The following is a 27,620-nucleotide window of genomic DNA, read 5'->3' on the forward strand; positions in this document are numbered from 1 at the left end:
AAGATGTCTTTTATGTGAAAGGAAGGTCCCTGTGGGTTTGTTTCCATGCAGCAGGACCACAGAGAAAGTACAATGTGGGAGACTGTTTCTGCTTAGGAGAGATGTATTCAGTAGATGAACGTGAGTGTGTTGCCTCTCAGGCATCGCGTGAAGATGGCACAGTTACAAACTGTCTGATGAATGGGACAGATCTCTCCAGGTTGGGGGCTGCAGGTTATGGGGAGGGAAGCTACAGGGAAGGCCTGGTGCATAGGGAAAATGCTGACCCCTGCTCACTCCTTGCGCTCCTCCCCCATCCCTCCCTCTGAAGATTCAGCTTTAGCCTCATGAGACCTCGTGGCCTACAAAGAAGGAGCCAGGCGCCTTCGCAGCCTAAGGGGCTGGGGTGGGGGAAAAGGCCCAGGCACATGATGCCCAACCTCCCTGGCCACCAGAGCACCTGACCTGCAAAAGCCTTGGGTTTTGCCGAACGGAGCAAGACCAATTGCAAAAGCCTGAACACTCCCTGAGTTTTGCAATGGCCTCCCCACGCCTGGGCATCTTCTGCTGCCCCACGAGGGACGCAGCCACGCAGCTGGTGCTGAGCTTCCAACCGCGGGTGTTTCACGCGCTGTGCCTGGGCAGTGGCGCTCTCCGCCTGGTGCTGGGCCTCCTGCAACTCCTGCCTGGACGCAGATCTGTGAGTCACACGGGGCCTGCGACGTCCCCACCAGCCTCGGTGCGCATCCTCCGCGCTGCCACCGCCTGCGACTTTCTGGGCTGCCTCGGTAAGGGCGTGCGGTCGGCTCCTTTTAGGGATGGAATACGCAGCTCACTGAGTAGGATGTGCAAAGTTGTGCAGCGGGCTCCTTTAGGGGATGGAATACGCAGCTCATAGAATGTGCAAGGTTGTGCAGCCGGCTCCTTTTGGGAATGGAATAAGCAGCTCACGGGGTAGACCGTGCAAGGTTGTTAATTCAAAGAGGAGAAACAGTCAACGCACCCGTGCCCATGTTTTTACCCATTGTGCTTATTTGTTGGTTGTTTTGTTTTTCATCTAAAAATTCTATCTTCTGAGCTCTTGTTGAAATCGCCAGGGTCCTGAGCTTGCTGGGTCAGAGCCCCCCCCCCCCCCCCCCAGCGGCTCTGTCTCCAACCCCTCAGTCTGGTTTTGAACCTCAGGTATACAAAGTTCTATCTGGTGCATGTTTTGTGACACCTAAGAGAGATTCACATGGATCTAATCTACATGTGAAGTAGAAAAAGACAAGATCTCCTGAATAAATTGGGAGCATGGGGACCTTGGGGGAGGGGAGAGGCAGGGAGGGGAGCAGACAGAAATGTAGAGCTCAATAAAAATCAATCAATAAATAAAAAAATTAAAAAGAATGACACAACATTTTAAAATGTTTCAGTATCCCAGAGAAGATAAATGGCATGTGATGGCTGCATAAATTTATATAAAGCTGCGTGGGAATGAACACAGCATTTGTTCCTGATCTGATACCCTCTTATCTCTGCTAGGGCCAAGTAGAAGGTGGGAAATAGATGCTGTGGTCCACAAAACAATCATGGTTAACGACCTGGCCCTTAACAGAAATGAGTTTGTCGATGTCCTCTTTCAACTAGAGCATAATGCATGTTACTGAACTCCAAACTAGACATTTTATTTTATCGGCTTGGTGTGGGAATTGCCCAATATGCATGCAGGTCGTCTATAATTATAAAGAAGTATCCTGAATCCCCAGATGCATCCTGCCCAGCTTTGCAGATCTTTTCCCTTTTTCCTCCCTCCTGGCTGGGTTAATTAAAAACAAATCCCAGGCTGGATGAATTTCTGTCTGTCAGGTTCCAATAGAAAGAAAGCACCAAAACCAAAATTGTTGTGTAGTGAAGACCTGTTTTATACCATTGCCAAGAGTTACAAACATGAGATTATAGACACTGAAGAGTTTGAGTTCCCATGAATTCTCTGTAATTCTAAGTCACTCTCTCACATTTGGAGAGCACAACAGGAAAAACCGTTTCCTTTCCACAAGGGATAAATTGTTTTCCATGCAGGATAACTTGATTCCTTCAGGATGTTCTTAGAATAGGTATAAATAAGTAATTTAGTTCTGTAGCTCGAATAATTAGAAATAAAGACATACCTAGATAGCTTGTTGAGTAGCAAAAGAACATAATCCTTCAAAAAAATCTGGTAGATGAGGTTGTAGACATGAGACTGAAGTACTTCTCAGAAAAGCTGTTCTAATTTATTAGTGGTGGCTTGATAATTAGAAGATTTGGCTTAAGAGTTCAGGGACCACACTAATTCTTCAGTGCATGTGTGGAGTAGTGTGTTACATGGTACACATGCATTTTCCCAGGTCCTTATATGATGAGTAACAAGGATATTAAAAGTACAAGTGAAAATCACAGATCTGCCAGTGGTGCGGTGATTCCCAATCGCCAAACAAAACAGGAACGATGTTGTTCCTGCTTATAACGTGAACAGACGCTGAAGTGCCTGGAACAACTCTCACAATAACAATGATCTTGGTTGCTCAGCCTTCAGTTTCCTTGTTATTGTTGCACACCAATATGTCTGCTTTTCTCTTTCATCTTTCTCTCTTTCCTTTCTTTGTTCCCTTTTATTATACCCCCTCTAAAACAACCAGCTTGTTTGCAGTTTTGAATTAAAACCAATAAAGCTTTTACTTTCTAATTCTCATCCAGGAATTGTTATCAGGTCCACGGTATGGGTGGCCTACCCAGATTTCATTGAAAACATCTCCAGTGTGAATGGAACTGACATGTGGCCTGCTGCTTTCTGTGTGGGGAGCGCAGTAAGTCACCTCCCTTTGTTCACCCTCCTCCTTCTGCTCCTGCTGCTCCTGCTGCATGTGCATGTGAACACACACACACGCACACACGCGCACATGCCTCCCGCTGCTCACCCTCCTCCTGCTCCTGCTGTATGACAGTCTTCAAAGTCAGCAGAACAAACACTGGGAATTGTGGTGAATGCAACTCTCAGGTCACACCCTGGACCTGAGGGCCAGGAGTCAGTGTGAGGTCAAATCTACTTGGGGTGTAGATGAATACACAAGTCTGAGAATGAACCATCTAGTGTTTCAGCCTTCACCTTACACACACACATGCACACGCACACACACACACATGCACACGCACATGCACACGCACACACATGCGGGCACGCGTGCACGTGCGCACGCACACATGCACACTTTTTCCATAATGTGTACGCAGCCCCAATCAAAGTCAGCTATAGAGAAAGACAGAAAGATTGAATGTGGTTTGCTAAAGGAAATATATTTAAATATACATGAAATATTCCACATGAAATTTTTGTATAAGTAAAACATGCAGTAAACACATAGATTACACACAGAGAAACTCACTAAGCTTCTGGCACTGCCATTCCCTTCACAGGAATGATGTGGAGAAGGTAAGAATGCCATGTGGCAGTCTCAGTTCCTCGGTAGAATTTCCATTTCTACTCGATGATTCCCTAGCTGTATTCCAACAATGCCTCTGTCTCAGTGAACATGTGCCTTGTCTTAAGCACACCAGAGACAGAGTTCCCGTGTCAAATCTAACTCTATTGACAAAGGACACACACATACATGTCAAATCTAACTCTATAGACAGAGGATACACAGAGTTCCCATGTCAAATTTAACTACATAGACAGAGGATGAACCTACATGTCAAATCTAACTCTATAGACAGAGTATACACAGAGTTCCTGTGTCAAATCTAACTATACTGACGGAGGACACATGCATACACAGACATCACCGGGCCACCGCCATCGTGCGCTTCAGAGAATGTATCCATGTGGGATGGCTCACCAATGCCGTCAGACAGAGCCGTGTCTGCCCCTCATTGCAGGTGTGAGTTGCAGGCCTCATGCACGCTGCTAGAATTGCTAATGCTGAGCTCCTCTTGGTTACAGATGTGGGTCCAGCTGTTGTACGGCGCCTGCCTCTGGTGGCTCTTCTGCTATGCAGTCGATGTGTATCTGGTGATCAGGAGATCGGCGGGACTGAGGTATTTATGACTGGGAACACAGACAGGGATGTCTTTCCTGTTTCTGTGAGGGAAAGTCGGACCTGCTGTTGGGCATTCAAAGGTTCTTGGTGGTGCGGTTCACGCCATATATAACCTGCCAATTGGATTTCTATCCAGAGATATTTATGCTTGCTCATTTTTATAGTGACATTTCTTTTCAGACACTATGCAATTCAGGCTGCCCCTTAACCTAGGATCCTCCTGCCTCTGTTTCCTGAGTGCTCAGATGAAAAGGATTTGCCGCTCTTCCCAGCTGACAGCTCATTTCTATAAGATACCAATGGTAAATTCAAAACATCAAGATTCTTCCAAACTTGCAAACAAGTAACTTTGGAAATTAAAGAGTTAGAGGCTGTTGGTAAGTTCAAGTGAAAAGCGTATGTGTTCAAAACCCTGGGTTCAATTCCAGTGGCCACATCAAAATCCAGAAGCCTAAAAGCAGTGGGGGAATCAGGCATTTGGAAGTGAGCACTGTGTAAGAGCCTCTCACTCTGTCATCCTGCACTGCTTTTATGCTCTAATTATCATCCGGGCTCCCACCCTGTTCCCTGCTCCTCAGGGGCTTCAGTATTAATTCTAAGGTCAACATTCATTTTAGCAGGCAGGATGATGGTAATGCCAACATCTAGAAGGTTTTGGGAAGTGCATGGCTTCTGAGGATGTGTGATCACATGGAAAGTTAATACATGGGCTGTGAAGCGCCAGAAGCTTTTTAAAGGCAGGAGTGTGGGCAAGTCTCAAGCGTGGAGATATGTGCCTGTCCCTCTGCACGTATGTGACAGTTGCATAGCTTGTCTTTTCACAGGACTCCTAACAGTGGCAGCAGGAGCTGCCTCTGACTCTGCTGCCTGCTTCCCTGGCCTTTTCCTGCTGCTGGGTTGCCTCATTCAGTCTCAATAGGAGAGGAGGTGCCTAGTGCCTAGTCTCAGTATAACTGGCTGATATCCTTGGGAGGTGGGCCTTTTTCTGAAGGGAACCTGAAGAGGTGAAAGGAGGGACTGGAAGGAGAAGAAGCAGGGGAAAGGGCTGGGATGTGAAAGCAAAACAAAATAGATAAATACAAAAAATAGTAAGACTTTGAAGAAAAAAAGTTATGTGCCTGTGTGAAACAGAGCGAGCTCACCATCCTAGAGACGCCAGGCATACAACAGAAGTCACAAAATGCTCAGTTTCCGTGGAGACCAAGTCTCACCCTAGAGAGACTGAGGCTGGTATTAAATTCCAGGGCAGGGGCCCAACTTGGCAAACAAGGTTGGTAAATGTCACATGTCCTTTGGGAACTGGTAAGCACCCATCTGCTTTCTTTGGCAGGGCAGAGTCCTTTCCCCCTTTAATTCCCATGCCCAGAAATATTATTAAGATAGACTTGAAGTTTAAATTTTAGCTTTCACTGTAGCTCCTGCTCTAGTGAAGAATATTGAGGTTTCAAAACAATATTACACAGGGATTGACATCTTGAAAAAGACCTTGAACTAAACGTATGATGCATCGTAAGAAAATGACAGTATGGTTCTCCTCAGAGTCCTCTCAAGCACCCCAGAGACAGGGGTGGGAAGATCTGGAGTTGGAAGTTAACTCAGGCTGAATAATGGGGCCCTGTTGCAAAAAGAGATGAAAGTGTGGACATCAGAAGCCATAAGATCTCGGGCAGGCCACAAAGGTGGCTGGTCCTGGGCACAGGGTGAGAGGCAGAGAAATAGATGGGCACAGCCATGCAGAGTGAGGTTGGATATTTATTTAGTGGGTTATGGAGGAGAGAAGGGAGCAGAGCAGAGAGGCAGAGGGGGGAGGGAAGATAGAGAGAGAGACAGAGAGAGACAGAGACAGAGAGAGAAGAGGGAGCAAGACAAGGGAACACGGAGAGAGAGGGAGAGAGGGAGAGAGACAGGTGTTGTGTGGAGGAGTGGCGGGCTGCGTCCCTAGCACCCGACCGCCCACATGGCTAGCTTATGTCCCAAAATAATTACATGGAAACTGTGTTCTTTTTTTTTTTTTTTGGTTTTTCGAGACAGGGTTTCTCTGTAGCTTTGGTGCCTGTCCTGGAACTCAGTCTGTAGACCAGGCTGGCCTCGAACTCCCAGAGATCTGCCTGCCTCTGCCTCCCGAGTGCTGGGATTAAAGGCGTGCGCCACCACCGCCCGGCCAGAAACTGTATTCTTTTAAACACTGCTTGGCCCATTAGTTTTAACCTCTTATTGGCTAACTCTTCCATATTGATCTAACCCATTTCTAATATTCTGTGTAGCACCACGAGCTGGCTTACCAGGAAAGATCTTAACCTGCGTCTGTCTGGAGTGGAAGAATCATGGTGACTGCCTGACTCGGCTTCTTTCTCCCAGAATTCTGTTCTGTCTACTCCACCCACCTAAGGGCTGGCCAAGCAGTTTCTTTATTAATTAACCAATGAAAGCAACAGATAAGACAGATGAACCTCCTCCATCAGACAGGAGAGGGAGAAAGAGGGGAACACACACACCCAGAGGGAGAGAAGGAGGGAGAGGAGAGGGAGAAAGACGGGGAACACAGAGAGAGGGAGGGAGAGAGAGAGGAGAGGGAGAAAGAGGGGAACAGAGAGAGAGAGAGAGGAGAGGGAGAAAGAGAGGGGGACACAGAGGAGGGAGGGAGAGGGAGACAGAGAGAGGAGAGAGAAAGAGAGGGGAACATATACACAGAGAAGAGAGAAAGAGAGAGAGAGAGAGAGAGAGAGAGAGAGAGAGAGAGAGAGAGAGAGAGAAGGAGAGGAGAGGGAGAAAGACAGGGGAACACACACAGAGGGGAGAGGGAGACAGAGTGGGGAGAGGAGGAAAGACAGGAACACACACACAGAGGGGAGAGGGATAAAGACAGGAACATGGAGACAAAAAGAGACAGAGAGAGGGAGGGGAAGGGGGAGCAATGGGGAGAAGGGAGAGAGCTGGGAAAGAAGAGGCTGGGGCCAACAGGAAGGAAGGACAGACAGGCATTGAGTGGGTGGGGCTTGTCTCTTACAGGGATAGGACAAACCATTACAGTTGGGAACCATGAAGCATTCAGATAAAGGTACGCAGGTGTTCACTTATGGTCTGACTGCCACTAGTCGACACTGAGTGAGGGTGCAGGCTCATAATCTGGTTGGGTTTTAGAAGGCGTCTGTTATTAACACGGCCGTCTCCTGTATCCTGTAGCCTAGATGTGGCTGTTGTGGCACACAGAAGGAAGAACCATTGCCCAGGTTTCAGTGACCTCCATCCTTGGATTTGGCTAGTCTTGCCTCTGGACTGAACTCCTTGCTCTGTCAATACACCTGGTGTGGCCCCAAATGAGGGGAGGGTGTGGTGGAATTTGCATGTTCTGCTGTCATCAACAGCACAGTTCCTGCAGAGGGCCACTCCAGGGTAGCAGAGTCTGCGCATAACTTAGATCTCTGGTAATGCTCACATCACAGAGTGCTCCCCTTAGATCTCTGGCAATGTTCACATCACAGACAGGTTCCCCTCAGATCTCTGGTAATGCTCACATCACAGACAGACACCCCCCAGCTTCCTGCCCCTGTGAGGCCGGAGAGGGATACTCCAGGAACTGGTTACAATGGGGGAGGCAAAATATGCTGGAGTCATTTCCTTGTGCTCTCCCAGCAGTTGGAACAAAGTGATTTTTCTCTGGAAGCTTTGTGTGCGAGCCTCTGCTTCTTTTCCTGCTTAGTTTCTTGCTCTGATCCATGAGCATGATTTCTGCTCATACAGCTGCTCTTCAAAGTCAGAATCCCCACTGGACATGGCTGCCATTTGCTAGGTATCTTGCTGAATCTCGCATGACAGCTAGTGTCTGTGACTGCTGGAGCCCAGCCTGCCCACCCGATCACAAAGAAGCATCTGTTTGAATGCTCTCCACTGTTCCACGGGGTGAGCTGGCTCCACGTGGCTCTATGGAGTTACCAGAGTTACCGGCAGTATCTGAAGGCCACTTCCTCAAATCCAGAGAATTAGACGAGAAGGGTGGACTGGGTGGGTACGTGCAAAAGATAAAGGAGGGATATGGCTGGAATGTGAGCTATGCAGGGAATGGGGAGTGCAGAGGAGGGAGGAAGAAAAGAAAACCCTCAGGTTTGCCAGCAGAATTTGAGATGTCTAATACCCACCAGGTCCTGTGACACCGAGTCTCTTTTGAGCCTTCAGATTACACTCTTTGTCTGATTTCCACCCAAGATATCCATCCCCTTTTTATTTATTAGTTATTTTTAATTATGTGTATATTTGTGTGTCTGTGTGTGGGCTTATGAGCAGGTACCTGAAGAAGCTAGAAGAGGGTATTTACCTGGATCCCCAAGAGCTAGAGTTAGAGACATTTGTGAAGCTTCCTGACAAGGCTACTGGGAACTGTACTCAGGTCCTCTGTGAGAGCGGTGTAGTGCTCTTAACTGAAGCATTTCTCTAGCTTCTCACACTCTGTTTAAAACAGAGCCTTTCCCCCTAGATTTTAGTGTTTTAAACCTTATTGCATTTTGAACTTATTTCCAGAGTTTTTCTGTGTATCCCTGGTTATTATGGAGCTCACCTTACTCTGTAAACCAGGCTGGCCTCAAACTCACAGAGCTCTGTTGGCCTCTGCCTCCTGAGTGCTGAGAATAAAGGTTTGTGCCATCACTGCTTGACTGATCTATCTATCTATCTATCTATCTATCTATCTATCTATCTATCTATCTATCTATCTATCATCTATCTAATCTGTCATCTACGTATCCTCTATCTATCATCCATCTATCATTTATAGATCTATCATCTATCGTCTCTATCTATCTATCTATCTATCTATCTATCTATCTATCTATCTATCATCTATCTACCCATCAGTTTTTGAGACAGGGGTATAGCTATGTGTATTCTAGCCCAAAATTCCTGTATTTTTATGACTTCCTATGATTATATTGGGCCACCCTGGTAATCTAAGATGAGCTCACCTCAACAATCCTTAATCACATCTGTGGACTTTGCTGTCATATTGTATTCCAGGTTCTAGAAATCAGGACATGGACATCATTGGGACCTTGTTTTGGCTACCACACCGTTTAGCTACTTAACTTATACACTTAGCCTTCTACTTTGGATGATCACAGTTCTGAACTGGATTTCCCAGCCTCTGTTCCTATTTCCCTTGTAGGGGGTACAATTACTTGCATGATTCTTATGAGGATTTGATATGACAACCACTTGAAATTGTGAAATTCAGAAAAGTGACTTGTGTTGTTCTTGGTATTTTCTGTGTCTACAACTTTTGCTCCATAAACGTTTGGCCACTGAAAGTTGCGAGTGATTTCACTGTGCCATATATGATCACAATAATGGATTACCACAGGGTCAGAGCAACGGGGCCAACTAATCACACATTGAAATTGATCACTTTTCAGAAGGCTCCACTTTTTGTCACTTCCCCATTAGAATTTCCTGATGACATTCAAATCACAACAGACGAGAACTGAACACTGCTTTCTCAGGATATCTACATATGGGATTGTTTCTCTTTTTTTATTATTAAGATTGAATCTCAGAAGTAGCAGCCACCACCCCCCATTAGGACGGTTGTCATCAGAACTGGAATTATGTAATGGTGTGTATCTGTAGTTGCAGCTACTTTGTAGGTTCAAACAGGACAAGTTCTTGAGCTCAGGAGTTCAAAGCCACTCTGGACAACAAGGTGAACTTCCACTTAGTTTGTTTTTAAACACACACCCCCCAAAACCAAGAAAAGAAGAAAAAGTGGTGTTCACTGTTGTCAGAGACAAAGAGAATTTGGTTCATTCAAAATTTAAATATGAAGGGGTTGGGGTACAACTTAGTCATAGAGCAACTGACTGCTGTCTATGAAGATGTACACTGGCTTAACATGGACATACCATTTAACCCAACAATTTCACACACACACACACACACACACACACACCACACATGCATACCACACATATACACACACATGCACACCACACACACACACACCACACACACAAACCACACACGCACACCACACATGCACACCATACACACACCACGCACACACACAAACCACACACGCACACCACACATGCACACCATACACACACCACGCACACACACACCACACACACACTCATGTACACACGCACACAAACCACACACGCACACCACACATGCACAATACACACATGCATACCACACACACACCACACACACACACCCCCCAAAGAATTGAAAATAGGAGCTCAGATAACTGTACATACATGTTCACAACAGTACTACTCATAGTAGCCAAATGATAGAAACAATCTAAATTTCTATTTGAAGGAGCATAATGGGGCTTGTCCATATGACGGTTTATGACACAACCATGAAAAACTCGCTAAGTGAAAAATACTATATGCAAAGCTATTCAGTTTATTATCGTCTGTGTGAATATCCAGAACAGACAACTCCACAGAATAAGGCGTATAGGTGGCTCTCAGGGCCAGCAAGGATGGTAGTGACTACTAACGGGAACAAATTCTTCTTTTGTGCTGATCAAAATGTCCTGGAATTAGTTAGTAGTGATGGCTGAACAACACTGCGCATGTGCAAAGCATCTCTGAACTTCTCACTTTCAAATAACAAATTTTATGTGATGTGAATTTCACCTCATCTGAAAATACAACAATGTAAACCCAACAACCTCCTCACCGACAGCCCGAGAAACTCTTGGCAGGAAGCCGTTCATGGCACAGAAGTCAATCTGGTCCTTTCCGTTGGGCAGGCATGTGACCATCTAATCTGTGGCGACCTCTCTTCTGTTCTCTCCTAGCACCATGATGCTCTACCACATTATGGCCTGGGGCCTGGCTGTGCTGCTCTGCGTGGAGGGGGCAGTCATGCTCTACTACCCGTCCGTGTCCAGGTAAGCCCGGGCACCCCATAATGTAGTGCTCAGATCCCTGGTCTATTGCATGTCTCTAACATGGAATGAAAAGCTGGATAGATGGATCCCACTGGAAAAGAATGAGGGACAGTAACTCAGAGGTAGAGAATTTTTCAACATGCTTAAGGCATTGAGATCCACCCCTCCCTGCGAACAGAGATATTTATAAAACCTCAGGGCCTGAGGATGACGACTGTAAATTTAAGCAGAAAACAGAGAGGTAGACAGTATCTCTGTGATTTTAGGAATGTGTCTACTGGGGCTCAGCACAGCATAGCCCTCCTGGTCAATCCTACCCTTTGCCTGCGTTTGTTAATAAAGTTTTATCGGAACACACACTTGTTTGTGTGTGGACCGCTACCGCCTTTGCTTGACAGACATAGGATTCAGAGCTACCACAGAGACCACAAAGCTGAAATATACGAACCATCTGCTTCTGTACGGGAGAAGTTTGCTGACCCATAGTGTAGAACGCTTTTGATGACTCTCGGTTTTTTTGTTAGATGTCTGTCTCCACTTTGGTATTGCCTTGTCTAGGAATCACCTTTCTGTGGCTGTGAATAAATACCGTGACTCAAGGTAACTTAAGGAAGAGAGAGTTTATTTGAGCTTACACTTCCAGAGAGATGAAAAGTCCATTGTGACAGGGAGGCATGGCAGCAAGCGGTAGCCATGATTGTATGATCAGGAAGCTGAAAGATCACGTCTTCGACCACAAACACAGAACAAAGACAGTGAACTGAAGGCCTCTTCAAATACCTGAGCCTGTTGGGGACATTCCTCATTTCAACAATTGCAGCCTGCCAACCAGGGATCTTCTGAGGGAGCTCTGTGCAGGCATGCTCTGTATTTTGCTTTCTGGAAAGCTTATAAAGAACAGACAACAGTGTTACCACTATCACAGTAGAGCACACTTAACTGGAAAGCTCCTTCTTTTCTCCCTTTCTTTTCTTGTGTCCTCCCCTCTGGGACCTGGAAATTCCCAGAAAAAAATTGAGTCCAAGACTTCCATTGATTCGTGGCTCGCAAGGAGGCCCCGGGTGCTCAAATGCCTTTAATTGAGCTTGGATTTAAAGTCTCGATGTGTGATTATCTCTTAGTCCTGTGCTACCCATTTTCTGGAAGCCTGGGTGTTCTTTACGTATATCCTCACTCTCATTTCAACAATTGCAACCTGCCAACCAGGGATCTTCTCAGGGAGCTCTGTCATTTTCTCTCTGCCTTTCTGTCACAATTACTCTTCTCTGCCTTTTCATGTCCCTGGAATTTTTCCAGACCACACTGATCCTTCATAACTGAAGAACATTATTTCTGTTAGAAAGAGTCATCATAGTGGCTCATTGGCCTGAACTGTTCCATGGCCTGCTTGGCCTTTGTTTATTAATTCACAGCCATTTTTATCCTCTTAAATCATATGTGTTAGTTGATAGTTCTTAACTTTTTTAATTAAAAAATAATTTATTTGTACCAGTGTTTTGCCTGCATGTATGTATGTGCATCATGTGCATGCCTGGTGCTGGAGGAGGTCTGAAGAGGGCACAGGAACTCTGATGATTATGGTGTGTGGGTGCTGAGACTGAACCCAGGTCCTCGGCAAGAACAGCAAGTGCCATCAATCTTTGAGCCATTCCTCAGTTCCAGACCCTGTATTTGCCACATGCATGCATGACCTTTCACTGCATCCTAAGGTGACCAATGATTTTCATGATTAATCTGTAGAAATCCTCATTAGTTGCCCTAAAAACAACTGCTGAGACTTCATTATTCATGATAACGACGTTTCATTTTAAATCTTTTTTGGAGGCAGGGTCTCTCTGTTCTATAGCTCTGGCTGCCCTGGAACTCACTGTGTAGACCAGAATGACCTCAAACGCTTTCTTCTTCCGAAAGGCGAGCGCCACCACACCCAGCTTTTTTCACGTCTTAAACTTCTACCTTCTGAGTTGCTCAAGGAGAGGAAGTGGATCGTATTCAAGTTCCTAGGCAAGGCCACATAGCAAGTACTCAAAGTCCAGAATTAAAATGGATGTCTTTGTCTCCCCTTTCTACTTGGACTGTGTGTGTGTGTGTGTGTGTGTGTGTGTGTGTGTGTGTGTGTGTTTTCTTGAAGAGACTCAAAGCAGAGAATCCACCACTCCGGAAGACTTTTTCCATCCTATACTTTCCCAGAAGGCCTTTAAAAGTTTCCCCCAGTGAAATGCTCTATCACTCCTCCCATATATGAGACAGGAACATGACCTCTTATCTCAGTTTCCAGGGAAGTGGGTCATCTTAGCTAAAGCTTTTCTTTAAAGGAGAATGTTTTGGTATTCCTCTTTTCAGGTGTGAGAGGGGCCTGGACCATGCCATCCCCCATTATGTCACCACATACTTGCCACTACTGCTTGTCCTTGTGGCCAACCCCATCCTGTTTCACAAGACAGTGACTGCAGGTAAATCTTGCAGGGGGCGGGGTTACTCTTGTTATATGAACACTGAGTACATTTGCATGCCTTGGAACTCACAGAAAAAAACAGCTGTTCCTTCTGCAGTGACACACGACAACTGAACTTATCATTTTTTCAAGACATGAATGGAATAGTTGGACAAAACGATCATGTTTAATAAGTGAAGATGTGAAAGTCTACTTTACCTACACAGGGTTTTTGCTGGTATTTGCTCAGCTAAAGATCATCGGTTTTGGTTGAGGCTTCACTTCTGTGCTGGGCTCCTCCAGAGTCTGCCTTTAGTCTGGAGGGCCTGAAGGTGATTTTGTAAAACTATAGAGGCCACTTCGGTAGAGGAAGAGACAGATAAGAGAAGGGATGAGGTTTGGATTCAGAGTCTGGTCATCCCTAGGCAATCACTTGACCTATGCATTTTTCCACAAGGACAGGAAACAGAAGTCGAACACAGGAAACAAGTCCATTGCAATGGTAAAAACTGAATGAGGGGAAGATAGTGAGTTGGCAAAGGGATACATCTCTTACAGCTAGGACTAGGGGCCTGTGTCTCATCCCTTCCACCTCCTCCAGTGACCATGGCTCGGAGTGAGTGTCCATTGGTATCCATGTTTCTGTGCCTCTCTTGGGTAGAATGTGAGTTAAGGTATTTGCACATTGGCCTTCACAGAAAGGTCATTTAAGAGTCAGGAGTTGTTGCGAGAAACTTCTAAAGAGGGTTTAAAGCCTCTATCACTAGTGATAAACTGTTGACATGTTTGATGCATCTTTTCCTATCTGCTTTTAAATATAGTACATTAAATATTTTACTTTTTATGCTATAGTCTCAACTGTTGGTTGAACTGAAAAATATTTATTTATTTACTATATTTATGTGTGTATGCCTACCTGAGTTTATGTGCATCACATGCATATCAAGGCCAAAAGAGGGCATTAGGTTCTCTGATGGGTGTGAGCTCTCATGTGGTTACTGGGAACCAAACTCCAGTCTTCTGCAAGGACAGAAAGTGTTTTTAATCATAGAGGCATCTCTCCGGCCCTTGCTTGTAGAATAAAAAAAAAATTAAAAGTCTATTATTATTCTGGACACAGAAAGACAATTATCACATGTACTCACTCATATGTGGTTTTTAAACATAAAACAAAGAAAACCAGTCCACAAATCACAATCCCAGAGAACCTAGACAACAATGAGGACCCTAAGAGAGACACACATGGATCTAATCTACATGGGAAGTAGAAAAAGACAAGATCTCCTGAGCAAATTGGGAGCATGGAGACCATGGAGGGTTGAAGGGGGAGGGGAGAGGCAGGGAGGGGAGCAGAGAAAAATGTGGAGCTCAATAAATATCAAATATATATATACATATATATACACAAAACTCTATTATTATTGGTAGGAATTTATTGTCTTTAGATAAATTTTTTCTTATCTGCTTTTAAATATAGGAATTTTGTTTTAAAAATTTCACACAAGAAGTGTTTTTTGTCAAAGCAGTGGAAATGTCTTGGCCAAACACTATACTGTTCCAGTGGTTATATCTGTGCAACAGAACCATGGGTCATTATTCCAGTGGTTATATCTGTGCAACAGAACCATGGGTCATTATTCCAGTGGTTATATCTGTGCAACAGAACCATGGGTCATTATTCCAGTGGTTATATCTGTGCAACAGAACCATGGGTCATTATTCCAGTGGTTATATATGTGCAACAGAACCATGGGTCATTATTCCAGTGGTTATATCTGTGCAACAGAACCATGGGTCATTATTCTCTAATTATATATTTTATCTTGTCTGTAAGGAGAATTTTTAACTTTTTCAATATTCTTTTTTTCTTTTATTTATTACTTTATAAATAATACAAATCAAAATTTCCACTTCTTCCCCTCCTCCGTTTCCTTCCCGCTCCCCCATACTGCTGCCCCCTCCCTCTCCAGTCCTAAGAGAGGGAAGGGTACCCTGCCCTGTGGGAAGTCCAAGGCCCTCCCCCTTCCATCGAGGCTTACTAAGCTATGCATCAAAATAGAATAGGATCACAAAAAGCCAGTACATGCAACACAGACAAATCCCAGTGCCATTATCATTCGCTTCTCAGTCTGCCCCAATTGTCAGCCACATTCAGAGGGTCCAGTTTGATCCCATGCTCGTTCAGCCCCAGTCCAGCTGGTTTTGGTGAGCTCCCATTAGAATAGGCACATTGTCTCAGTGGGTGGACCAACCCCTTGTGGTCCTGACTTCCTTGCTCATATTCTCCCTCCTTCGGCTCTTCAACTAGACCTTGGGAGCTCAGTCCAGTGTTCCAATGTGGGTCTCTGTCTCTATCTCCATCTGTTGCCGGGTGAAGGTTCTATGGTGATATTCAAGATAGTCATCAGTCTGACTATGGGACAAGACCAGTTCAGGCGCCCTCTCCTCCACTAACCAGGGTCCTAGCTGGTGTCATCCCCATGGTCTCCTGGGAACCCCTCCAGAGCCAAGTCTCTTGTCAACCCTAAAATGCCTCCCTCAATTAAGATAACTCCTTCCCTGCTCCCACATCTGTCCTTCCTCCATCTCAACCATCCCATTCCCCCAAGCTCTTCCCAATCCTTCCAATCTCCCATCTCTCTCCTCTTCTCCCCTTCCCCCACCCTACCCCAGCCCCATGCTCACAACTTTTGTCTGCTTCCAATTTCCAGGAGGATCTATATATGTTTTTCGTTCAGTTCACCTTATTACTTAGCTTCTCTAGGATTGCAAAATATAGGCTCAATGCCCTTTGTTTATGGATAGAATCCACTAATGAATGAGTTCAAACCATATTCATATTTTTGGGTGTGGGTTATCTCAATCAGGAAAGTGTTTTCTTCGTCCACCCGTTTGGATGCAAAATTCAAGATGTCATTGTTTTTTTTACCACTGAGTAGTACTCTAATGTGTATATGTGCCACACTTTCTTTATCCATTCTTCCATTGAGGGGCACCTAGGTTGTGTCCAGGTTCTGGCTATTACAAATAATGCTGCAATGAACGTAGTTGAGCAAATGCTTTTGTAGTATGATTGGGCATCTCTTGGGTATATTCCCAAGAGTGGCATTGCTGGATCCTGAGGTAGGTTGATTCCCAATTTCCTGAGAAACCACCATACTGATTTCCAAAGTGGTTGCACAAGTTTGCATTCTCACGAGAAATGGATGAGTGTTCCCCTTAGTCCTCATCCTCTCCAGCATAGGCTATCACTGGTGTTTTTGAATTTAGCCATTCTGACAGGTATAAGGTGGTATCTCAGAATTGTTTTGATTTGCATTTCCCTGATAGGCTAAGGAGGTTGAACATGTTCTTAAGTATCTTTTGGCCATTTGAAATTCTTCTGTTGAGATTTCTCTGTTCGGTTCAGTACCCCATTTTTTAATTGGGTTATTTAGAATGTTAATGTCTAGTTTCTTGAGTTCTTTATATATTTTGGAGATCAGTCCTTTGTCTGATGTGGGATTGGTGAAGATCTTCTCCCAGTCAGTAGGTTGTCTTTTTGTCTTAATGACAGTGTCCTTTGCTTTACAGAAGCTTCTCAGTTTCAGGAGGTCCCATTTATTCATTTTTGCTCTTATTGTCTGTGCTACTGGGGTTATACGTAGGAAGTGATCTCCTGTGCCCATGTATTGCAGGCTACTTCCTACTTTCTCTTCTGTCAGGTTCAGGGTGTCAGATTTATATTGAGGTCTTTAATCCATTTGGACTTGAGTTTTGTGTATGGTGATAGGTATGGATCTATTTTCATTCTTCTACATGTTGACATCCAGTTATGCCAGCACCATTTGTTAAAGATGCTTTCTTTCTTCCATTGTTTACTTTTAGCTCCTTTATCGAAAATCAGGTGTTCATAGGTTTGTGGATATATATCCGGGTCTTCAATTCGATTCCATTGGTCAACATAACTGTTTTTATGCCAATACCAAGCTGTTTTCATTACTGCAGCTCTGTAATAGAGTTTAATGTCAGGGATGGAAATGCCTCTAGAAGTTCCATTATTGTATAGGATTGTTTTGGTTATCCTGGTTTTTTTTTCCATATAAGTTGATTTTTCTATCAAGGTCTGTGTGGAATTTTGTTGTGATTTTGATGGGGATTGCATTGAATCTGTAGATTACCTTTGGTAGAATTGCTATTTTTATTACGTTGATCCTACCAATCCAAGAGCATGGGAGATCTTTCCATTTTCTGGTATCTCTTCAATTTCTTTATTCAAAGACTTAAAGTTCTTGTCAAATAGATCTCTCACTTCCTTGGTTAGTGTTGCCCCAAGATACTTTATGTATTTGTGGCTATCGTGAAAGGTGATGCTTCTCTGATTTTACTCTCAGATTCTTTATCCTTTGTGTATAGGAGGGCTACTGATATTTTTGAGTTGATCTTGTATCCTGCCACATCACTGAAGGTACTCATTAGCTGTAGGAATTCTCTGGTAGAGTTTTGGGAATCACTAAAGTACACTATCATATCATCTGCAAATAACAAATTTTGACTTCTTCCTTTCCAATTAGAATCCCCTTGATCTCCTTATGTTGTCTTATTGCTATTGCTAGAACTTCAAGCACTATGTTGAAGAGATATGGAGAGAGTGGACAGCCTTGTCTTGTTCCTGATTTAGTGGAATGGCTTTGAGTTTCTCTCCATTTAATTTGATGTTACCTGTTGGCTTTCTGTATATTGCTTTTATTGTATTTAGATATAATCCTTGTATCCCTAATCTCTCCAAGACCTCTATCATAAAGGGGTGTTGAATTTTGTCAAATGCTTTTTCAGCATCTAATCAAATGGTCATATGTTTTTTCTTTCTTTTTATTTATATGATGGATTACATTGATAGATTTTCATATGTTGAACTAGCCCTGTTTCTCTGGGATGAAGCCTACTTGATCATAATGGATGAGTTTTTGATGTGTTCTTGGATTCAGTTTGCCAGTATTTTATTGAGAATTTTTGCATCAATGTTCATGAGTGAGACTAATTCTCTCTCTGTGTTGAGTCTTTGTATGATTTTGGTGTTAGGGTAACTGTAGATTCATTAAAAGGGCTTGGCAATGACTCTTTTGTTTCTATTATGTGGAACACATTAAGGAGTATAAGTATTAGCTCTTCTTGGAAGTTCTGGTAGAATCCTGCACTAAAACCATCTGGCCCTAGATTTTTTTTTTTTGGTTGGGATGTTTTTGATGACAACTTCTATTTCCTTGTGACTTATAGGTCTATTTTAATTGTTCACCTGGTCTTGATTTAATTTGGTATATGGTATTTATCTTTAAAAATGTCCATTTCTTTTATATTTTCCAATTTTGTGGAGTACAGGATTTGTAGTGAGACCTAATGGCAATCTGAATTTCCTCAGTGAATGTTGTTATGTCCCCCTTTTCATTTCTGATATTGTTATTTTGAGTGTTCTCTCTATGCCTTTTGATTAGTTTGGATAGAGGTTTGTCAATCTTGTCGATTTTCTCCAAGAACTAGCGTTTTTTTTTCATTGATTCTTTGGATTGTTTTCTGTGTTTCTATTTTGTTGATTTCAGCCCTCAGTTTGATTATTTCCAGTCTTCTACTCCTCCTGGGTGAGTCTACTTCTTTTTTTTCTAGAGCTTTCAGGTGAGCTGTTAAGTATCCAATGTGAGCTTTCTCTGTTTTCTTTATGTGGGCACTTAGTGCTATGAACTTTCCTAGCACTGATTTCAGTGTCCCATAGGTTTGGGTATGTTGTGTCTTCATTTTTGTTAAATTCAAGGAAGACTTTAATTTCTTTCTTTATTTCTTCCTTGACCTAAGGGTGGTTCAGTAGTTGACTGTTCAGTTTCCATGAGTTTGTAGGCTCTCTGGTGGTTTTATTGTTGTTAACTTCTAACTTTACTCCATGATGATCCAATAAAACACAGGTGGTTACGCCAATTTTTTTGTATCTGTGGATGTTTGCTTTGTTACCGAGTATGTGATCAATTTTTGAGAAGGTTCCATGAGATGCTGCGAAGAAGGTATATTCTTTCCTGTTTGGGTGGAATGTTCTATAAATGTCTGTTAAGTCCATTTGATTCATTACATCTGTTAGTTCTCTTATTTCTTTGTTAAGTTTCTGTCTGGTTGACCTGTCCATTGGTGAGAGAGGAGTGTTGAAATCTCCTATTATTATTGTGTGGGGTTTGATGTGTAATTTGAATTCTAGTAATGTTTCTTTTACATATGTGGGTGATTTTTCAATATTCTAAAATAGTAAGAGTATATTATTTTAGAATGGACAAAACAAGCCTTTAAAACACAATACTTGAATGAATTACTAATAAAATCAAGAGTTCAGTTAACAAATGATCAGTGTTAATTTCCAAATTGTGACAAAATTCCTGCATTTGTGTATGCTGTCAGCACCATGAGAATCTAGAAGGACCTATAGGTTTGCAGCTAATCCCTGAGCTCAGTCAGTGAAGTTGAAAAAGCTCAGGGGAAGAGCACTTTCCTAACATGCATGAGTCCTTATGTATCATTCCTAGTATCACAATATACAGAGTTATTTCAAAGTGTAAGTTTCTATGTATGTGTATGTATATATGTGTACATGTACGTGTGTATATGTCTGTATGCCTTGGTATCTGTGAGTACTCCAGGTACAACACTGTAATAACTGTCAGTGATGGGGTTTACCTCATGCTCTTCTGGCTATGTGTAAGCGTTAGTATCTGCTTTGATTTTCTTCTCTATTATGAGTTAATGTAAGTCATGAGTATTGTCTGATATTTCTTTACACTCCTACAGTGGCCTCTTTACTGAAAGGAAGAAAAGGTGTTTACACGGAGAATGAGAGGCTGATGGGAGCCGTGATCAAGAGCCGGTTTTTCAAAATAATGCTGGTGTTGATTGCATGGTAACCTTTCTTCTAGTATTTTTGTTGTTGCTTGTGCTAGTGGGAAGGATCTGCCAACTTGTCATTTTACTTTTCCAAATGTGACTTACGTGTTCCAAAGGAAATCATCTGGAAGGGAAATCTCTGAGACAATGTAATGCATCCCCTAAAGGAATGAACAAAACACAGGTCAACAAGTCCAGAACTTACGTTTTTTTTAAAAAAAGAAAAACCTTTATGACAATTATGTATCAAACCCTGAGAATAAGAAGCTAACTATTCAAGTTTTTATTTATTTATTTTTTTAAAGACAGAATCAGCCAGTTTTTCTTCTCCCTTTCTATTTTCTTATTGTTTTGAGACAATGTCTCCCCCCATATCCCTGGCTGACCCCTGTGGTTTGCTTGCCTCTGTCTTCCAGGTGCTGGGGATACAGAAAAACACCATCATGCCCAGCTATGGGTTCAGTTTTCAAATATTTAAGCTGTATGCACCTGGCATTTCGTCTCGTTGCTGGGCTGACCAAAGTAAAGGGGCAATGATGCTTTTTATCTTATGTAAATATAAGTATTTTGCTTGTGTGGAACCAGATGTGCCATGTGTGTGTTTGGTGCCCATAGAGACCAGAAGAGTATGCCCAGATATCCCTGAAGTTAGCATTTTTTATCATTTATTTATTTATTTGGTTTTTAAGACAGGGACAGGGTCTCATGAGCTGCTCCGGGTTAGCCTGGAACTCACAGAGTTATGCCTGCCTCTGGAACACTGGTGTTAAAACACGTGCCACTGTGCCCTACAGGTACAGAATTTGTGAACTACCCTGTGAGTGCTGGGAACTGAACCCACATCCTCTGCGAGAACAGCAAGTGCTTCTCTGCCCTGGCCTAATTTTATGAGTGTACCCATCTGTCTTACTTTTGTCCCCACAATTCCTGTACCTTTAGAGAAAAGGCCCAGGGCACATCTTCAGTGTAAAGACTCAGCTCACTGAAGGGTAGAGAAGAAGCTGGGCAGTCATCCCCTTTTGTGCCCCCCCCCCATTTCACAAATGTTTCTGGTTGATGCTTTGAAAACATCTAACAAAGCTTATGTAAAAAGATTGCGATCCAAGCTGTAATGAATCAGTACCATACAGAACAAGGCAACTCTCCGTGGTATTACTTCCCCCAGCAGGAGGACATTTCTTTAATTGCCTTTCAGGTGAGGCCAACGTTAACTACTGCTTGTCATTCTTTCATCTTGTTATTTCACAGCACAGGGACCCACTGAAACTAACATTTTAAAATTCCACAGAAGGACTGATATTGAGTATTTTTTGGCTAGTGTGATAAAACATCATGTCAGAGGCAATTTATATAAAGAAAGATTTATTTGGGGCTTACAGTTCCAGAAGGATAGGCGTTCATCACTCTCATAGCAGCAAGCGTGGCAGCAGGCAGGTTGGTGCTGGGGGAGAAGCTCAGAGTTCACAACCCGATTCACAAAAAAGAAGCAACGATTCTCACTGAGAATGCCGTGGGCATTTGAGACTTCAGAACTCACTGAAAGTGATGCTCCTTCTCCCACAAGGCCAGACCTCCTAATCCTTCCCAAATAATTTCACCAACTGGGGGGGGGGGTAGGGTCAAGAGGCCATTCTCATTTAAACCAGCTCAGGACTGGTGAGGTGGCTCAGTAAGCAAAGATGCTTACGCTCAGGTCTGACAATTTGATGTCTACATCCTACAAAGTTGTGGGAGAGAACCGACTTCAAGAGATGTCCTCCGACTGCACCCCAGCCCCGCCACAAGCACGCATGCACCGTCTCTCAGGGACACACAGATTCCTCATAAAATATCAAAATAGTATTTTGGTCTCCATCAAAAGTTTAGGTTACTTCTCAAAAAGAAAGAAGGAAGGAGGGAGGGAGGGAGGGAGGGAGGGAGGGAGGGAGGGAGAGAGGGAGGAGGAAGGAAGGAGCAAGAATGAAAGAGGAAGGAAGGAAGGAAGAAAGAAAGTCTTTAGCTTACCTCTCTTATGGAGGATGATTTCTGGTTTGATACAGGGTTAAACTTTACACCTTGATGTGATGTGCAGTGTTTCCATCAGGAGAATCATTTGAGGTCTGTGTTAGATCAAGAGAAGGATTTGTATCTCAACTAATGTCTTGATGCCAACTCAACTCCTTCTTCCTAAAGTGGTCAAATTGCTACCAAAAACTGATACACACAAACCGTGGTGAAAGACATGATGAATTTCACTGAGTGACATTTTCCTTCCATCAGTTGGTCATCCAATATCATCAACGAAAGTCTTTTGTTCTACCTTGAAATGAAACCAGATATCCACGGAGACTCTCTGAAACGCATCCAGAATGCAGCCAGGACCACGTGGTTTATCATGGTAGGTCAATATAGACTTTTTTTTCTTCTCATAAAAAAGGAAATCAACGTAAAAAACATTCAAAGTCCAGCATGTAAACATATAATGAGCACGAGGTTCTTGGATGACCTCTATCACCTGGTGCACTGGCAAGCTAGATTCAGTCATCGCATTATTGAACAGGCTCTGGTCTGAGATGGAGCCTGGTGCTTGCATTCACGGGGTGTTTGATCTTTAGCACCGCAAAGTGAGTGAGTGAGTGAGTGAGTGAGTGAGTGAGTGAGTGAGTGAGTGAATGAATGAATTAATAAAAGCACAACAATCTCTGCTAAGTCACTTGCGCCTAGAATATGAAGGATTTGACGTTAACTCACAGGATCAAACTCTTACTCTTTTTTTTTTTGCCTTTTTTAAAAATTAGATATTTTATTTTGCTTGTTTTGAAATTAGATGTTTTATTTTGCTTCTTTTTAAATTAGATATTTTACTTTGCTTCCTTTTAAATTAGATATTTTATTTTGTGTGTCTGGGTGTTTCAGAGGAATGCCAGTTCACTGGGCAAACCAGAACGGCACTTATCACTATGGTGACCAAAGATCGTCCCATTTCCCTTGATCTCCACATGTCCTTCACCCTCCTTCCCAGGGAATACTGAATCCAGCCCAAGGACTTCTCCTGTCTCTGGCTTTCTATGGCTGGACAGGATGCAACCTGGATGCCCATTCTCCCAAAATGGTGATGCAGTGGGAAGCAATGACTGCATCTGCTGAGTCCCCTGTGGGCTCCCGCGTGCCTCATGGAAATCCCAAGAAGGTGGCTTGTGCTGGGGGACACACTTCTGATGAGGTGGTGAGCGTTCTGTCTGAAGGTAATGCATCTTTTCCTCTTCCACATCTTTTCATTTTTATCTATTTATCCACCCCTTTTAGAAATCGCTCACATTTTAGTGTATGATTGTGTTACCTGCATGTATATCTGTGAACCACATGTGTACCCGGTGCCCATGAAAACCAGAAGGTGGGGTCAGATCCCCTGGAACTGGAGTTCTGGGTGGTTGTGAGCTGCTGTGTGATGCTGGGAACTAAACATGATTCTTCTAGGAGAACAGCAAGTGCTCTTAACCACTACATGTTCTCCTCATTTTTAAATTTATTTATTTTTAAAACAGAATCTTACTCTGAAACAGAGGGTCGTCTGTAACATCCAATCCTCCCACCTTAGCTGTTTGAATGGTATTAGAGGAATAGACCACCGTGCCCAGTTAACTGGTTGCAGTAATATCCTGGCAGTCTAAGGGGAAATGTTTAAAAACACTCAGTGGCTTAGTTCCCACATGCAAATCGGGATACCCACAATCACCTGTAACTCCAGGTCCAGGAGAGCTAATGCCCTCTTGTGGTCCGGGTGGGCATATAAACACATGTACTCAAAGATACATATAAATAAAAATAAATCTAAGCGACAACAAACCTAGTTAGGTTCATCAGAACAGTCCTGCGCATTCTCAGTTGGTCCACAGAGAATGGGGAGAAACAGCTGATATTAGCTTACTAGAGTGTGACAGTGAAAACTCTTTACACATCAATAAATGTCTTCTGTGGCACAGTGTCCCCTGGGTCAGAAAACGTCTCCTTTGCATTTTGAACATAATGTTTGGGGCGCAAAAACATCCATGTACACACACATGTGCACACACACACATACACACACACACAGACACACATGCACACACGCACACCACACACACAGACACACGCACACAAACCACACATACCATACACATACCACAGTGCACACACACACGAACACACACACATGCACACAAGCACACGCACATGCACACCACACATACATACATGCACACATGCATGTACACACACAAATACACGCATGCACGCGTGTGCACACACACACGCCCAATGACAATACACAGCACAGCCCCAACAAAATACTTTGCCTTGTGTCAAACTAGTGGGAAGAGTATTTTCAGGAAAGATGTGTGGAATTGGCTAGAGGAGTTCTATCTTCTTTCCTTTTCCTGCTTTTTAAATACACAGAAGGAGGTTCATTCTTGGAACAAGTCTGACTGAGAAAATGTGTAAATAAACCCATGACCTGATCTCCCCAAGGTGCTAATATATAGTTGTATTGGGGAACCCTAGAGGAAACAGAGAAGCCCTTCTGGCTGGACTGACAAGATGGAGAAACCTTGTGTCTGGGGACTTTTTTTTTGTCTGTTCTGGAATGGAACCCAAGGTCTCATTCATGCTGGGCTATTTCTGCAACTCCAGTCACACCCCAGCCCACAGGCTTCTGATACAGCCCAGTAGTTCACGAAGGACAGGGACATACAAGTTCAAACCACTGTCAGCACGCCAAGTTACTGATACGACCTGGGGAAGGAGGCAAAAAGTTGCATCTAGAATTAGTTGTGTGTATTTGAATTCCCATGCTGAAAGCTCAAACAACTGAGCCATTTTGACACTATAATAAAATCCTACAGTAACAATAAACCCCACTACATCTGGTTCCTACACCCTACCTCTCCCGCCTAGAACAGAATTAACAGGGCCCTCCTTGTTTCTATTTCTTCCAACTAGGTGTTGCCCTGGACTGTTGCTCAGAGACTGGAAGTGTTCGAAGTCTTTAAAAATGAAGGAAGGTCCAACGGGAAAATAAACAGGGCCATTGTTCTAATTTTTCTATGCATATGAATGTTCTGCACATTTCCTATGAATCACATTATACAGTATTTGCCATTTTCTGTCTGACTTCTTAGCCTAAAATCTTGAAGGTTCATTCTGCAGCAAACATCACTACACAGTTCATTTAACTGAGTAATATTTTATTTTTTTATTGATTTTTATTGAGCTCTACATTTTTCTCTGCTCCCCTCCCTGCCTCTCCCCTTCCCTTCAGCCCTCCCCCAAGGTCCCCATACTCCCAACTTACTCAGGAGATCTTGTCTTTTTCTAATTCCCATGTAGATTAGACCCATGTATATCTCTCTTAGGATCCTCATTGTTGTCTAAGTTTTCTGGGATTGTGGTTTGTAGGCTGGTTTTCTTTGCTTTATGTTTAAAAACAATATTTTATTTTTAACAACTCCCGTTGACTGTAAAGAACTCCAGCAGACCATGCATTAGGAATGGTGTTGTGCCTTTGCAGCAGTGACCATAAACACTGCCCTCATAGTTTATCGTACACATTTAAAACAGTTCAAATTATTCTTATATTGAATTAATACAACAGTCATTAAAAGTACTGACTTGAGAAAAGGATTGGAGGAACAGGAAAGCAAATGAAAGCAAAATAATTTCTGGTGTGGGACAATGTTCTATATTCTGTCAATTATATTTTAAATAAACACTGATTGGCCAGTAGCCAGGCAGGAAGTATAGGCGGGACAACCAGATAGGAAGTAGAGGTGGGTCAATGAGAACAGGAGAATATTGGGAAGAAGGACGTCCTAGTGTGTAATTGTGACCCAGCCACAGAAGAAGCAAGAAGTGACCGCCTCACCGAATAAGGTACCGAGCCAAGTGGCTAGCATAGACAAGAATAATGGGATAATATAAGTTATAAGAGTTAATAAAAAGCCTGAGCTAATGGGCCAATTCGTTTATGATTAATGTAGACCTCTGTGTGACTTCATTGGGACTTAACAATTGTGGGAACCGGGCAGGACAGAAACTCAGACAACAAATGGTGCCCATGAGGACAACTGATCCACATAAAGTCTGAGAAAGCTTGGGAAGTAATTCTAGACATAAAATAATAGAGTTAAGCATGGCTTATTGATAGCAGCACTCTCCTGAGTGGGCTCTGCTTGCTAGAGGCAAGCACTCTCATTTAAGAGAGGCTTCCTGACTAGCTTTAGCTGTAAAACCTTGCAGATCTTTGAAGAAGTCCTGTCATGAAATACTTAAATGGTGTTGATAAAAACCTGACCACATGCTTTTTGGCTTTCAGCTGTAGCAGCAAAAAAGCCACACTGTTTTAAAATGCTGGCTTTCTGGGCCATTCTGTCAGTGCAAACTCGGACTCTTTCAGGCAGGAGGCCCGGCTATAGAGCATTTGACTCTGATTTGTGAGCAGACTGCTGCAGTTTGCTTGGTGGCAGGGACTTTGAAACACCATAGAGTCGTGGCAATAAACATGGCTATAAACATGGCTACAGCCGGTACCTCCCTCATGAGGCTAGAATCTCAGAAAACTAAAGAATGGGCTGGATCCAGCCATCAAAGCCACAGCTTTAATTCTAGCCATATTGCCTAGCAAATTAAAGACTCATGTGGTCAGAAAAAGAGAGATATATGGTAAAGAGAGAGTCAAAGATGAAGAAAACCTCTTAATGTTTTACAGTGTGTTAAAAATATATGCAGGCTTGGGAGAGAAAAGAAAAGGGTTAAAGTCCTTAAAAAAAGAAAAAAAGAGTAGTTGGGTGTGGTTGCACACATCTTTAATCCCAACACTTGGGAGACAGAGGCAGTCAGATATCTGTGAGTTCAAGGACAGCCTAGTCTACAGAGGGAGTTTTAGGACAGCCAAAGATACACAGAGAACCTGACTCAAAAGGCCAAAAATTAAAAGTAAAAATAAAAGAAATAGAGGTTTAAATAAAGCCACATAAAGATGAAAAATACACAGAGAGTCTTGATACTGTATGTTATTATGCTCTCTTTGAATTGTTTGAATGCTGAGGAAGGAGCAACAGCTGCTAAAAGATATTTGTTTATAAATGCTGATGAACTAATCCAAGATAGGTATTTTGAAAATGCCTTGACTTCAAAATTGAAATCAAAAGATATGTTACTTTGGAAAAGAGGTTTTGCTTTTGTTTCCACAGAAAATGAGAGGCTATGGATTTATTCTGAGTTAAGAAAAAAATCAGGTTTGATCAAGGAAGACCACCTGAGAAATCTCCAGTAAGAACAGATGGCCCAGATGTCTGAGTTCTATATCCAGAACAGATTCAAGACTGAAGCCTGAGATGATCAAGCC

General features: G+C 43.1%; 1 protein-coding gene across 1 annotated transcript; it reads left to right on the forward strand.

Annotated features, from left to right (window-relative positions):
• The first annotated feature begins 320 nt into the window (after positions 1–320).
• On the forward strand, positions 321–27,197 carry Gpr143 (G protein-coupled receptor 143). The gene is made up of 9 exons (XM_075957140.1): positions 321–767; positions 2,698–2,807; positions 3,941–4,035; positions 10,840–10,932; positions 13,276–13,385; positions 20,168–20,276; positions 22,520–22,637; positions 23,262–23,484; positions 25,217–27,197. The coding sequence occupies exons 1-9, from the start codon at positions 518–520 to the stop codon at positions 25,264–25,266; spliced, it is 1,158 nt and encodes a 385-aa protein (XP_075813255.1). The 5' UTR covers positions 321–517; the 3' UTR covers positions 25,267–27,197.
• The last annotated feature ends 423 nt before the right edge of the window (positions 27,198–27,620 follow it).

Source organism: Microtus pennsylvanicus, chromosome X, assembly GCF_037038515.1.
Source record: "Microtus pennsylvanicus isolate mMicPen1 chromosome X, mMicPen1.hap1, whole genome shotgun sequence".
In the NCBI taxonomy this organism is placed as follows: Eukaryota; Metazoa; Chordata; class Mammalia; order Rodentia; family Cricetidae; genus Microtus; species Microtus pennsylvanicus.